We start from the raw sequence: 15,031 nt of genomic DNA on the forward strand, positions 1-15,031 counted from the left end.
GCAGACAGCAGCAGCTCTCTCCTCCCTGCCTGCAGCACTGAGAACCTGGGGGGGGGGGTACCACTCCTGGCTTTTAAATTGTATGTGGCAATATAAACCAGCCACCCTCCATGACTTTGGCTGAGCTGGATCATGGAAAGCTGACCTTCCTGTCCGTTCAAACAATATCAGAACTGAGAACAGCTGCTTTGGCAGTGCTGTGTGCATTTATTTATACTTGTATGATGTGATATCCTTCTTGAGGTCTTGGTAATTCTGGTAGATGATGTGGGAAGTTCTCATCCACATAAAACTTAGAACCAGAAGCATCAAGACACCAGCACCAGTCCAAGCGTGAACATGGCCACAGACTGAATGGGCTGTGCATATTCCATCTCCTCTTCAGATGGCGAGACATTCCCTAGGGATGCTATGTGGCTCTTGAGGCTGAGATGTCCTGGGTCTGAGCTCCTGAGCCTGTCAGCTGCCTGAAAAAATTGTCAGTGATTTGCTGCCCTCTCTTGCTCTAGGGCTTCCAAGGTCAGGACCTTAGTCCATACTTACTTTCTCTTCATGCTATCCTCCTCCTCAGCTCTTTGTTTCTCATTTCTTAAGACTGTTTGGAGATGTCAGCCAGAAGGTGCAGATCCTTAACTGTCTGAGTGTCTTTGCAAGATACAGGGTGGCAGTGGTCCTGTAGACAACAGGGTAAGTTGCTGTGTGGATCAGGGATTCTCAACACCTGTCTGCTTTATTCTGTCTTAGCCTGAGCCTCCTATGCTTGGGGCACTGTGGGACTAAGGCTGAGAAAAAATCCAGAACATAAGGAGGCTTCTGTAAATCACAGCTGGTGGAGGAGGTAGGGCTGATGCATGGATGACAGCATTCATCTTTGCCCTCTCATAATGATACAGTTGCTGAAGCTATAAACGTTTGGGATGAAACCAGGAGTTTTTGTTTGGTTGTTTTTTTAATTATGTAATTGCTTAGTGCTAATTGAAGTGGGTGCTTCGTTGTTGCTGTGATATTTTTAAGGTTAGGAATATAGAAATTCTGGCATAAACTTTCTGGTTTTGTGCGCAGAAATATTCCAAGGTCATTACATTGTGTTTTAACATGCATATTTGCTTGCTCTGTCAGTCAGCGTAGTGGGCTTTTTTGTTTGGTTGGTGTTTTGGGGGTTTTTTTTGGTTGTTGTTTTTTTTTTTTTTAATGTGACTGCCCTGCCCAAAATTCCTCAAAGCTTAACAGGGATGGGGGAGGTGTAAAGCTGGTGAAAGTAACTGAGGTTTCTTGGTGTCCTAGGGAGGGGAATACTAATGCAGCCCTTTTTATGACTTTGATAGATGCAAGTGAATTCCCCAAAGTTGCATCAAATTCATATCAAAGGGTAAGGAAGCATTTCCATTCAACGAACAGTAATTTCTAAAAGGATGTGTTGAACAGTTTTAAATGTTTATGGTACCAGGAACTGCCATCTATGTTATTTTTCATGCTACAGTTATTTTGAAAAAATCATCTGGTAAAGTACTCTTCCAGTTAAACCAGTATTATCTTCTTGGAACAGCTGTTATTTTGCAAAATTATATGTTATTGGATTTTTTTGTTGTGTACCCTCAGATTACTTTAACATGTACATTAAGCATTATAATTAATGCTCAGGAGCTTTGGGTTTATCTAATGGCTGCCCTCATGAGATGGATGAGGAATTGTCTAGAAGTCAACAATTTTGAAAAGCTTGCCAACCTTCCATATTGCTTTTCATGTTTCATGTTTGCTTTTCACTGTGTTCTTGGAGCCTGCACTGTTAGCCCTACCTGTAATTCCAATGAATTTGAATGGTTTAGGATTCAGTTACACCTTTACATCACATGGTCTCTAACAGAACTTGTGGAATATTTTCTTGTCTCTCCTCCAGGCTAAATAACTGGATAGTTTCAATGGGCATGTCTTATTTATGGAATTCACTTCTGTTCCTAGAACCACAGAATTGTTAGGGTTGGAAAAGACTTCTCAGATCATCAAGTCCTATTGTCAACTCAGAACCACCACCATGTTCACCATTAAATCATGTCCTCAAGTGTCATGTACATGTTTTTCTGTGGATAAGACACTGGACCACCGTAAGAAGTTAGCAATATTGTGTTTTTAAATAATGATCTCTGGAATATTGGCTTGTGTTAGTGATATTTCTTAGTTTCATGAGTGTTGTGTTTTACTGCATGTGCTTGATCAGCAAAGAGAGGGGTTAGAAGGATGAGGCAGAAACAAAGGATTTGTATTGGGTTTGTTTGGGGTTTTTTATAAGTGCAATGTGAAAAATATACTGTAGTAAATAAATGATTGCAGTGTACATTGTCTCCCAAGCTAATCTGATGCTACACATCTAGTAGAAGACCATGTTTATCACTTTTTCTTTCTTTTTCTGGAAATGAAATAGGAATAAATACCACGTTAAGCTTTAAGTCTAGTTCATAGCTTCTTAAGAACTATTTTTTCTCCCTTGGTTTTAGTTGAAGCATCTTGTCATAATGGAGATGAAACAATGGAAACAATTGAGGCTGCTGAAGCACTTCTCAATATGGACTCCCCTGATCCTATATTGGATGAAAAAAGAATGAGTAAGTTTTTTTTTAATGAAAATCCAATCTGTATTTGCCAGGTTTATTTGTGAAAGGAGGAGGGATTCACTGCAGCATGGTTGCATGGAATTGGTAGGATTTTTTCTTAACTTCCAAATAGCCTTTATGTACATAGTTTGGATATCAGATATCCAGTGCTGTAAGCAATGAAGGATTTCATTGCCATGGCAGAGTTGAACAGGAAAAGAAAGAGTCAAGAATTACAGAAGGAAGATGTGAATGAAGTTGAATGGTTTAGATTGCAGTGTTTTGTTTGGTTGATGTTTTATGTTGTCATGATAAAAGAACATACACTTACATTTGCAGATTGCCTTAAATACGAATGTGAAAAACCAGATAATTGTGCTTCTTGTGGAGTGGGTTCTGTCATTAAATTGTTCTAGTAGTGCTTCTGCTTGTGTAAAATGTCATCAGCACATATATTGAATTATAAACTAGTCTTCTCTCACTTGAGGGACTTAAATGTCATATTTTTATTTTATTCTATGTTAGAATTTTTCTTCTAAAGCCAGCTTTTAAAGTCCTCATGGCTGTGTGAAAATATTCCTTTTGTTCCTTTCCCTTAAGCAACTATGTTTGGTGCAACCGAAGAGGAAGAAATGGTGCCTCCTATGACACACGTGTCAGTCACACTCGATGGGATCCCTGAGGTGGTGGAAGTTCACCAAGCCCCAGACCCTTACTCTGAATCACCAGAGACGCCAGAATTTGAACAACCAAAGAAGAAAAAAGGTAAGATGCTACCAGAGAACAGCAGTGTGGAGCAGGAGAGTAGTGGGTGGCGTGGTCACTTCCCTGTGGGTATCTGGAACCATCCTGGGTGTCAGGCCAAAATAACTGAGTGGGCTCAGCCAGAAGTGCAGGGAAAGCATTTTCTTCCTGGGTAGTGGGAGCACATATAAGGGTGCTTAGACTAATGATGTTGTAGAGGTAGCAATGATGGCTTATCCTACAGGAATCTCTGCTTGTTCCTATTTATCGTTTCTTCTTCACAGCAGAATTGCAATACAAGCTGTAGAGCTTTTGCTGCTGTGAATCCTGAAGTACTTTTATTAGCTCTTAGCTTCAACTGAAGGTACTTGATCAGTTCAGAATATGGGATGAATTGGGAGGGATTTTTAGCTTTTCTTAAATGTTACTGATTTTTTTTTTTTTTTTATTAATAGCTGCATGCCAAAGTGTTAGGCCCATTTGTACTGGATTACATAGTGTAGTGGTGTTCCACTGCAGTCAGTGCTGTGCCAAAGAGTAATGAAGTGCTGTTAGCCAGACCTTCTGCTCCTGTTTTCCCACCCTGCTTCAGCATGGAACCTGTTAGAGGCTCTGAAGCTGGCGTATGCAGGAAAAGAGTCATGCTGTAGATAGATGTTAAATGCTCTTGCACCAAATTAATATAAAAAGAAAAATAAGCTAAGGAGGTTATTTTTCTGGAGCTAATCCTAGAGCTCATCCTAGAGCATGAGGACTTTTACAGGTTCTCCTGTATAACAGCCTTCCAGAATAAGGCTTCTGCTACCCAGACATACTCCTGTGGAATAGGAGTGCATTTTTGCTGCTACTTTTGCTGCTAATTCCAAATGTTGGGGATTGTTACGTGTGAGAGAGATCATATTGGCCTGTGAAGATCCTGGGAAAGCCTCCTGAGCCCCGTGTATGTCACAAGGTTTCATAGGGATGGGTGTGGGTCAGGAAGTCTCTGATTCCCCTAAGAAAGCTGAACTGAAACTGCTGTGGAGGAGAGCTTTACCAGCAGCTGCCCTGAAAGTGCTGTTGGGGAAACTACTGTGGCTGTGCACACTACTGTGTGATAACCAACTGTAAGAGGATTTTAAACTGGGGGGTTTTTGTTTGTTCTTTTCTTCCCTTCTTTTTTAATGTTGACTGCTGTGTGGGTCAGAATGAGGAGCTGCTGTCTTCCAGACATTTAACCTCTGTGGTTTGATGCTTTCGTACTCTTTCGTGTTGTGCTTCTGCTTACTCCCACTCCTTCCTTTTCCCTAGCTTTAGGTTAGAAAACCAGTTGCTTCACAGAGAATGTGTGTATTTGTTTTAGAAAAAAAAATACAAGAAAAGATGCATCAGCTTGGTGTTTCATTAAGTGCTAGTTTTCAGTGAGTTTGAGACTTCGTGAGGTAGATAGTATGGTCTGAGTGATGTAGAAGTGTTACTTCAGAATCTCGGGTTTTGTAAGACATTGCTGTACAAGAATTGCTGCAAAATGTTATTACATTTGTAGTGCACTTTAGGATAATGTGCAGTGTGTGGGTGGGATTCTTTTGGGGATTTGTTTGTTTGTAGGGTTGTTTTTTTTTTTTTTAAGTGTGCTTTGTTTCCCTTTTTTGGTCAGTTTTGAGGTGTGGCAAAGGAAGGTGATCATTTTGCCCTATCCATATCACTCGTGATTTTATAGGGTTTTTATAGATTTTATAGACCTCCTTTATAGACTTCTAGCATATATAAGCCATTAGCTAAACTTAGAGGGATTCACAGTGCAGAGCATTGCCAGCTAACTGGGCCAGAATGGCCCTGCCAAGTAGAGCTCCTCCAAGAGAATGCTCACCAGAAGCAATGTGGTGGTTTCACTTCCTTTCCTTTTGGCCCTATTGCTGCAGCAGGAGAGCTGTATCCACCCATCTGCTCAACTCCAAAACCATGTTCAGCATGATGTTTGTACTCATGAATGTCTCAGCACTGAGCTGCCCAGCTACAAATCAGAAAGACAGGAAAAACAAAGGGATGCCAGACAAAGAAACTTTGAAATTGGCTGTATTAATAGCTTCAGTTCTGTGTTTGCTGTGGAAGATGTTTGGCAGCAGGTGGTCACATAAATTCTATGCATAATATTTTATATATATACCATTTAGTTTGTTTGTACATGCATTATTTTTTTAACAAAACTCACTGAAAATAGTGCAAGAAAATGGATTTTACATTTTCTGGTCTGGTATAAAACATTTAATCAGGATGAACATTTCACTGCCTAATACCACCTTAATTTGTAGCATGAATTTCTAACCTGAAGTCTTTTACAGCCACGGAAATAGGAAAGTGAAAATACCAATTATAAATCCAAAGAGGTATCCAAATTATGGTAGCCCCACCTAAGGCTTAGCTCTTGCACACTTTTTATCCTTCCTCTATTTAAAATTTTCTCCTAAAAAGGAATTTGGTGATGTACTCTGAAAAATAACAAATTCATGCTCTATTGAAGCGAAGGAGGAAGCGTGCTAGTGCTAAATGTGCTTTAAAAAAAAAAAAAATCTTCTTTTAAACAAAGGAAACATATCTGATGTCTCTGTTAACTGTTTTTTTGATGGTATCAGTCAGCACCTGGAGATTATAGCTCACAGTGTAGTCTGAAACTACCCAAATAAAGTATCTCTAGCCCAGATACACAGCAGTAACAGCAATGCATTTCTGTAAATAAGTTTCACATTCTTCACAGGTTTCTAATTTTGAATGGGCTTCTGGTAGAGTCCTGAAGTAGTCTAGGCTGAAGAAAGAGAGCCTAGAATTGCTCTTGCAGTCGTATTCATATTTAGTAGCCTAGGTTATCTCTAATCAGAAATGCATAAATTATGTGGGATCAGTATTTAAGTTTCCTGAAGCTGACCCGGAGTAGTTCAGTGGTAACCTAATTGAGCTCTCATCCACTTCATTTACTTTAAGAACGGAACTTATTTAGACATAATGTCTAAATTAGTGACATCAAAATAACAGTCCCTACTCCTTAATGGCTACATTTGCACCTGTTCAAGAGGAAACAAGTCAACAGAGTCTTCCCACAGCTCAAGGTAGGGAAAGCACTTAGCCAAAGTTACCCTGAGGGTGTTCTTGTGCATTAGAAGCACATCCGTGCAAGAATGACTTCATCTAGGATATTTTACGTGGAACAGACACTTCTGCAGCCTACAATGATGAGTGGAGAAAAGCTGCTAAAAATGTACACCAGTAGTTCTTTATCCTTTCATATCATGATATATGAAGAAAACAATGTTGTAGGATTTCCTCCCTCCTACCTTCTTTCAAATCAAGGAAGACATTACTGGCCAAAACAGTGGGTGTTGTTTGTGTCCCGTCCTCAGTCATTAATCCTGTCTGGATGGAAGGATGAAAATTAGAGGACTGCACGTGTTATTAGTTTACTCACTATAGCTGTCTCAACTAGCTATCCCTTCTCACCCATGCCCTGTCAAAAAAAGAGAAAGAAAAAGGTACAAAGATGGACTTAGCAAGACTGCTAATGTCAAAAAGTGAGTGCTTAAGCCAAAGTTTCTTATGACTTCTCTGTAGATACCTGGAAGTTCAGGACAAAGGAAATAGTGCCAGCTGGCACTGAGTTGTTTTGGTTTTTTTCAGAGCTAGTGAAAAACCCTCTCTCACTCTGCAGCAGAGCTGTTCCCTTACTAAAATAGCCCCTCAAAACAAAACCAAAACTGGAAAGTTAGAGTGTATGGGATTGCACAGAACTTTTGGTCTGGCCTCTTTGGAACATCAACTCTTTTGAAATGCAATAAATTGAGAAAAAATTTTTCCTTTATATTTTTAACTATGACAGTATTCTATCTGAACTAGAAATATGTTTCTCTGAGTCTTGTGTCTTCTTAGTCTATTCTGCCTCTCAAAAGATTATAGGTAATAATATAGGTAATGTCAGTGTTGTAAGGGGTCACTGCAAAACCTGGTAAGATAAATTGTTATTTCATAAGAAAGTTTGGAAGGTTTCTGATTGATTACACCACTTGTAAAAGCTGCCATTGCAGGGAATGAGAACTAAAAAAAGAATAGGTTCAAGGTTTTATACTGAAAAATACTTCAGCATGACTTAGCTTTTTTATTCCCTTATATGTTGGTAGGTGATTTCTCAACATTTTCAAATGAGTGCACTTCATTTTTGTAATCAGTTTTAAGTAACTTCTTCCTTTCAGTCTTCCTCACCAGAGAGCCACCATGCTTATGACTTAAAAAACTGGTTTTTTTTCAGAGCCTGTTACTGGTTCTTCTGATCTTCATAAACAAGTGACTTCCCTTTATCTGCAGCCACTGTGAAAAAGATGTAAAAGACAATAGGCCTGAAAAAAATGTTTGTTTCAGATGATGGTGTAGTTTGCTGCTGTCAGTGTAGACTTGCAATTGATTAAACAAGCAGACAAGCTTGTTTTGACCCTAACTTCCATTTTGGCAATGAGTGAACATGATAGTGCTCTGTATTTTATCTAACTTTTCCTGTTTAAGCCCTTACACATGGTTAGTAGCTTATTTTTCTCATCTCGTCTGTTTCGAGTGCTCTTAAGAGTACCTAAATAGCCATGGAAATTTCCAATGTACATGGACTTCAGGAAAATGTGTAGTGTAGTCTTTTTTTAGAAGTACAATAAGAGTATAGGAGGTCCATCCTGCCATAGAAAAAGAACTTCAGCACAGAACTAAGTTCCCAACTTACTAAAAATTGAATATTTTTTGAATTGGAGAAGCAAATCTCTTCCCTTTTCAGGTCCTTTTTTTTTTCTTTCTTTGTTTCTTTTTTTTTTTTTCCCCTTAAGCTGCAGTTGACTTACTGGTCGTTTATTTCAGGGAAGAAACCAAAACCATCTCGTTCTGAGTCCCCTACTACAACTCCAAATATATCTGTGAAAAAGAAAAACAAAGATGGAAAGGGTAAGTCTAAAGAGTTGTCACCAAAATTTGTAGGAGAACATTGTTTCTGAGTGATCTGTAAAAAGAAAAAAATCACCCGTTCACTTGTGATGTAAACATAGGTCTTATGTTCAGGAGTGGTTAACATCTCAAGGGAAGGAAAAGATGAGCGCATGAGTTTTCTTGGTGTATTTGTCACTTTAGTTGCAAGGGTTCTTGGAAACTTTTCAATATCCCTGCAGAGTCTGCTGTGTTTTGAGTGAAATCTTGGGGAATGCTTTGCATTGTATTAATGTTTCTTAGGCTGTGGTTATTTTGACAGATGATCTTTGAAAATGTGTTCCATCTGTATGTGTCTAATTCTGCATGAGGCTAACCAAGGCTGCCAGTTCGCAGCAGGAAGTACCAAGTCCTGAATTTTGAAAAAAGTTACAGCACATCTTGAAGACTTGGGCAGAAAACTTAGGGTTTGATACTTTCATTCCTCCCGTGTTTAAAAGATAGAAATAAAAATAAATGCCACATAACTGATACAATAAATAATTCTCTCAGCCTGAACTGTTCAGTAGTGTGTATGAGTTTTGTCAACAGCTGCCTTGCTTTGCTGTGGGGTCCAACACCGCACCCGTGCCCAGGCTGGTGTTTGAAGGGAAGGCTGATTCCCGGCCCCAGTGAGTGGTGCTGCGCTCAGTGGGAGCTGGGAATGAGCCTCCCCTGTGTCACAAGTGCCTGCTGGTGCACCTGGGGACAGATGTGTTTGCATGCATGCAGTACTTGCCAGGACAGCAGCCCAGCCAGTCCTGGGCACTGGTGGCAAAAGAATGTCAAACTCTCAAGGTCAGAAAAATCTCGCTCTAGCAAATGAGTTGTCATTTTCTTTTGAAGGGGCATTTTCTGCAATAACAGGAAGAAAAACCTGCTGGCAATCAGTAAATATTTAACATGTTAATGCCATCAGTTTCAAATATGCTTCGTTGCCTTTTTTTTTTTTTTAATTAAAACCTGATTTGTAAGGAAAAATGAAAGGCGTATCAGAGGGACATCCAAGTGGCGCTCAAATGAAATTATAGAAAATATGGAAGGAGCCAGCCACAAAACTAACAGGTGGAAGAGTCTAATGGTTCTGTCGGTGATAGCAAGGATACTCCATAATTCACATTTGTCCATTGTTACAAAATTGCCAATTCTGAAGGGAATAAAATGGAGCATGTTGCCTGAAACCACTGCTTGTTATGAAAACCATTTGTTTTGCATTTTTAGGAACATAGAATTGAAGTAAAACACATAGTAATATGACCAGCCATGGCAGGGAAGCAGCTAGAAAATCATGAGAGCTGCGTGTATGTTCCCTAAGGGGAATTTGTATGCTAAAATTACAAGCTCTCCATACAATTACACAATATGATGCATAGAGAAAACGGAGTTTTCCACATATTTCTTCTTCTGCTGTGGCTCAGAGGAGGTTAAATATCCTGCCTGTATGTAAAGCAAACCTGTTTTTTGCAGCCAGTCCTCTCCACAGTGATTTTTAGTGGCTAAGCAGTGACAAATTTTCAGGTTGCCTTGATGCAGCTGAGCGTTTTTAGTCTAGATTACAACAAAAGCACCCTGGATTAGGTGGTAAATGGCTGGGAATGCTCTCACTCCTGTCTGACACAGTGTCTTGCCTAAGCAGCCTTAGCCTTTACCTTTGGCATATATGAAGGCCAGGAGGCTGTTTTATGTAAACTGGGAGACATTTGTTGCAAAGGCAGTGTTTTTTCTCTAGGAATGCTCATTTTTCAAGCTTCCACCTGCTGAAGGAGCTGCTAACATTTTTGTATTGCCAGTGCTGATGACTTTGATGAATATTTGCTAAATATAGTTTAGAATATAGTATTATGGGAATTTCAATTTTTAAGAGATCTCTTATTGAAAAAAAAGTTCAGACTGGTGGTCGTTAAAGTTGAAAAAATCTGCTGAATTAAATTGAAGCTATAAAAAGGGATCCTGTCACCTTCTGATCTGCTGGGCATCATTTTTTGTGAAGCTTGAGCACTGCTATCCTTGCTGGTTTTGCACAGCTACTTGTGGGAGGTGATACAAGAAGTTTTTTTCTTGCTTTCTCAGACTAACAACTGAGAAGCTTATGTGCAGATTCAGATTCCCAAAAGAACATCAAACACCAAAAACCTTCAAAAAAAAGCAGGAAAAAGAGTCTCATTAGTCGTATGAGTTTAGACTCCTTGAATAAGGTTTTGGGGAAAAAAAATGCAGATTTTGTACTAATTTTAAGTATTCACAATCTGTGATTTTAATACCCTTTCTTTATATGTGGTAAACACTGAACAGATGTGATGCATTTCCATATGGAAGTGTTTGTCCCTGCTTGTTTGTAAAATGAAATTTGAATGTTGTCTACCAGCAAGCGCAAGCACTCACTGGATCAAAAAAAATTACCTTTTTCTGTACTTTGTTGTTAAAGGTTTGCCTACCTCAGCAGATATCACTGACTGCCCCACATAAATCTCATTGTTAAGGCAAGGATTTTGCTTAGCCTTTTAAAGGATTATAACACTCACCTCGATTCAGCAAAGCATTTAAGCAACAGCTTGATTTCCAGCATTTTTAGGGGATAGAAATTAACATGTTCCTATTCAAGGTAAAGCAATGGTGACTGCTACTGTGACTGGCTTACACAGGAGGGAAATGGGGACATGGGTGACAAATGCTGTCTAATGGTGGTGGTCCAAATGGGGTGGCTGTAGGTTGACTGGTGCCTGGCTGTAGGTTACAGAGTGGCTGGGGTATTTGTACACCTAGATTATAATAACTCACAAGGATCTCTTCCCATGCCCTTCCATTACTATTTGCTAGTCTTGATGATATATTATGACATATTTTATAAAGATACCAGCTTCTTAAGATTATTTGCATCATTAATAAAATATGGCCAACTAATATTTTTTCTTCCTTTTTTTGGTGTCTGAAATTCTTTTATTCTAGGAAATACAATTTATCTCTGGGAGTTCTTACTAGCACTGCTCCAGGACAAAGCCACATGTCCTAAATATATCAAATGGACTCAAAGAGAGAAGGGCATTTTCAAACTGGTAGATTCCAAGGCTGTGTCCAGGTTGTGGGGAAAACACAAAAACAAACCTGACATGAATTATGAAACAATGGGTAGAGCTCTCAGGTATGTGCATTTTTAGTAATAAACTGTTTCTGTTGCCTTAGTGTTTGTGTGCATTAAATGCCTCATCTAATTTGAATAATGGAAAAATTTAGTATTCTCTTAGTTTGGGAAATGAAAAAGTTATTTCAGCAAAATAAATTAGCTAACTAAAAGTAACCCTCTCTAACCTTAACTCCAAGTCAGTCACCTTCAGTTTCAGCGTAGACATATTTCAGTGCTGCTGCAAAACTGCATCTTCACAGTCAGACACAGACTAAATAAGAGACTGAAGATTTCAAGTGGGGCAAGCCTTTTACATAAAATTTGAATCTCTTTTCAGAAAAAAACCACCAACATTCATGTATGTTCATTAAATTATTTCTACTTGTTGCATGTGATTCCATCTCCAATGGAAAATACAGTTTTAGAATTCAGTTCTGGTTCCACTTCTCTGAGCTTGTGTGTGCAGACCATTTTAGAACATAGGCAGTGGCACATGATTCTATCAGGCTGGGAGTTTTCTCATACATAAAAACCTGTGCAAAATAAGTAGACATCCATCAAGCTTCAGTCTTATCAGTGGATTGATAATCCAGCTGAGCAGTATGCGTTTCTTTTCATTTCCCCTCACCTTGGTGTGCGCAATTTCACGTTGTCATACTAATTTGTAAATGTAACAGAAGTAGTGCTCCCCTGTCCTGTTCCCTTTGCTTTGTTGTAGCTAAAATGTATCCATATGCTCACTGGTGAATAAATGTGAATTCAGATAGCTGAAAGAACTGTAGGAGTCAAAAGGAGAACTGAAAGTTTTCATGCAACTCTTACAAAGTGTGAGTTGATAGCAGAGTTGCCAAGTCATGGAGTTCTTCTCTTTCTCCACAGATTTATCTAAGGTTGGAGTTAAAAGGTGGCATGAAATACCAGTAAAAAAAAGTCGTTTGAGGAAAAAGTACACTATTAAATTGGCCACTTTTTATAATGAAGAAACTAGACACATGAAAGTTTGTTTACTTGTTGTTTCTGTGTTTACTTTCTGTGAGTTCTGTTGCTTTGTTTTGTTTTTGGCAAAAAACCTGTATAACTTGATGTGTGTGCATTTTAAACAGATACTATTACCAAAGAGGAATCCTTGCTAAAGTAGAAGGTCAGCGCCTGGTGTATCAATTTAAAGACATGCCAAAAGATCTCATCTATATTGATGATGAAGATGCGAGCCCTAGCACTGAATCACCTGATTCAACTCTGCTCTCGCCTGCTGTGGCCAATAGAAACCAATCAAGCAGAACTAGAGCGTCTGCAAACGCAGGAGCAAAGGGAGGATCAACCTCAGTGGTAAAACCAGCAAACTCAAAGCCTGCTAAGCTGAAGGAGCATGCAGAAGTTGTACAGCAGCAGACACCTGGCTTGACTTCAGAAGTTTTGAGGACAATGCAATCTCCACAGCCAGTACAACCTACTCAGCTTTTTCGGACAGTTCACGTAATGCAGCCATTGCAGCCCCTCACAGAAGGACATGCAGCTGTAACCAGTAATGTTCCGGATGAATCGTTAAATTCCTCAGTTCAGAATATAAGGTAAGAAAATGTAGAGAAAATAAATATTTGAATAATAATAAATTCACTGGATGATGGCTAGATAGAGTTGATTCTTTGTTTTGTTTCCAAGAAATGCTAGTCTTCCAGTTTGGTTGAAGTGAAACAATGTCTTTGTGGCTCATCCTAGGAATTGAGAGTTACTACAGCATAATATGACAGGTACACACATAACTGTACTGCCTGTGGTGGAGGGAAGCTCATCTTTTCCATGGTGTTAGGCCTGATGAATATCATTTGGAAAGGAAAAATATACAACTTAAAATTGTCAGTTCTGTCCCACAGCAGAAGCTGTGTTTTCATGTCTGCTTTTTACAATGCTTGGTGTCTTTGCTTTTGAAGTATACATGGTGGATCTTCATGATACTTTCAAAATGATTTTCCTTCTTGCTTCTTAATTTTTTTTTGTAAGAATTTTTTGTCATCTTTTTCATCTTTTGTATTGTCCCCAGTTGCAAGGAAAAGCTCTATATTACCTGCTCTGGCATTTTGCTGCTGTTACAAGAAAAAGTGCTTCTGATTTTAGGAAACAATTAACAGAATAATTCTTTGGGAGCTGTGCATCTGCAGACACTTGGGAGACAGTCATGCTTCCATGCTTAATTTGTGAGTCAGCTGGCTAACATGACACAGTGCTTAAGCATCATGACTCTTTTGCACCTACCCCTTAGTAGCAGGATTTACTTGTAAAAATGGGCAAGGGCAATATAGTGAAAGGAAAGCAGTACAGATGTAACTGAGGCTATATTGAACCATATAAGTTGGTAGAACAATAATACTAAACATGAATAGGGGGAAAGTTCAGCAATTTGCGAGTTAAATAGGTCTAGGCTAGACCTACACTAGATTATGTATCACAAACAGTATCAGTAGTATAGATGGTATAAAGAATGATAACAACAAACAGAAGTATCTGTAAGACTTAAGTCAGGCAAGAAGTCCAGCCTAACATCTGGAAAACTGTTCAGTGACATTATGACATCCAGTTATTGCATTACAGTATTTCCCAGTCAGACCTTGGGTAATAAGCTAAGGGAGAAAATAGTAGAGATGATACATGTGTGAAGTTCAAATGAAACAGAAGCCTTAAATCCTTAGAGTTCTGTATTACATTGGTTCACATCAATTGTTTTTAACCATAGCATTATTCCATGAAGTCTCTAACTGTGCTTAGCCAAGATGACAATGTGAAGGGGTTAAAAAAAGAAGCATCAAACCTTTTCAGAAGGGTATAGAAGTACTGCTGATTAAGAAAGGTTATACGAAGGCGTCTGAGCAGTTAGAGTGAAAATAAAAATTACAATCCAGACCTTCTGGTATGCTTTTAACCACAATGGGACAAGCTGCAAAATAGGTGCTGATGAATCCTGTGCAATAGACACTGCCCATTCCAGGCTCTCAAAATACAATTTATGACATACATATTTCTGCTCAGCTTCAAAGGGCAAGGTTCAAATAGTTGGTTGAGGTAGAATGACATGTTGAACATTTTTTGGAGCGTATGTTTTAGGCATTGTTTTATAATAAGGCTGAAACAAAAGGTTGTTCAGACAGCTGTAACTCTTTAGCAGATGAATGTGTTTGCATACACATTCTGAATTGCTGCAGTAGGGCTTCTGTTAGGGTTGAAATGAATGGTCTGCATGATTTGAAAATGTATAGCAGGTATGACTGCCATTGTAGACTAAGAGCTGACAAACGTTCTGATGTATGCACACAGTCTGTGGGGTTGTGGTTGGAGTCACTTTATAGTGTGGGAATCATGAGGACAAATAGCAGCTTTGGTTGCCAGTTGCTGTTCAGTGGTTGGGGCATGTAAATAGTCAAGATCATTTGGGGAAAACAGCAACCAGGGTCTGGTAATGATCCTCAAAAGGTTTTCTGATGCGTGCTGGTTAATGGTTGGACTCTGCCCTGAAGCATGAACATCTTGAACCCATATAATTTGTCTTACGCAATTTAGCTTCTAAAGTTTTATTCATGTAAATGTTCACCCCTCTTCTTCTTCATGGAAATAAATGTTT

General features: G+C 39.0%; 1 protein-coding gene across 9 annotated transcripts in view; it reads left to right on the forward strand.

The window, feature by feature from the left end:
* Nucleotides 1-15,031, forward strand: part of ELF1 (E74 like ETS transcription factor 1) — an 89,386-nt gene that overhangs the window by 65,200 nt on the left and 9,155 nt on the right. For all 9 annotated transcript variants that reach the window (XM_032099844.1, XM_032099839.1, XM_032099847.1 and 6 more), the window contains 5 exons: nucleotides 2,493-2,600; nucleotides 3,189-3,353; nucleotides 8,196-8,279; nucleotides 11,244-11,436; nucleotides 12,522-12,989. In XM_032099844.1, coding sequence (XP_031955735.1) covers nucleotides 2,493-2,600; nucleotides 3,189-3,353; nucleotides 8,196-8,279; nucleotides 11,244-11,436; nucleotides 12,522-12,989 — 1,018 coding nt within the window. The remainder of the gene's footprint in view (nucleotides 1-2,492; nucleotides 2,601-3,188; nucleotides 3,354-8,195; nucleotides 8,280-11,243; nucleotides 11,437-12,521; nucleotides 12,990-15,031) is intronic.

This window comes from Corvus moneduloides, chromosome 2 (genome assembly GCF_009650955.1).
Source record: "Corvus moneduloides isolate bCorMon1 chromosome 2, bCorMon1.pri, whole genome shotgun sequence".
In the NCBI taxonomy this organism is placed as follows: Eukaryota; Metazoa; Chordata; class Aves; order Passeriformes; family Corvidae; genus Corvus; species Corvus moneduloides.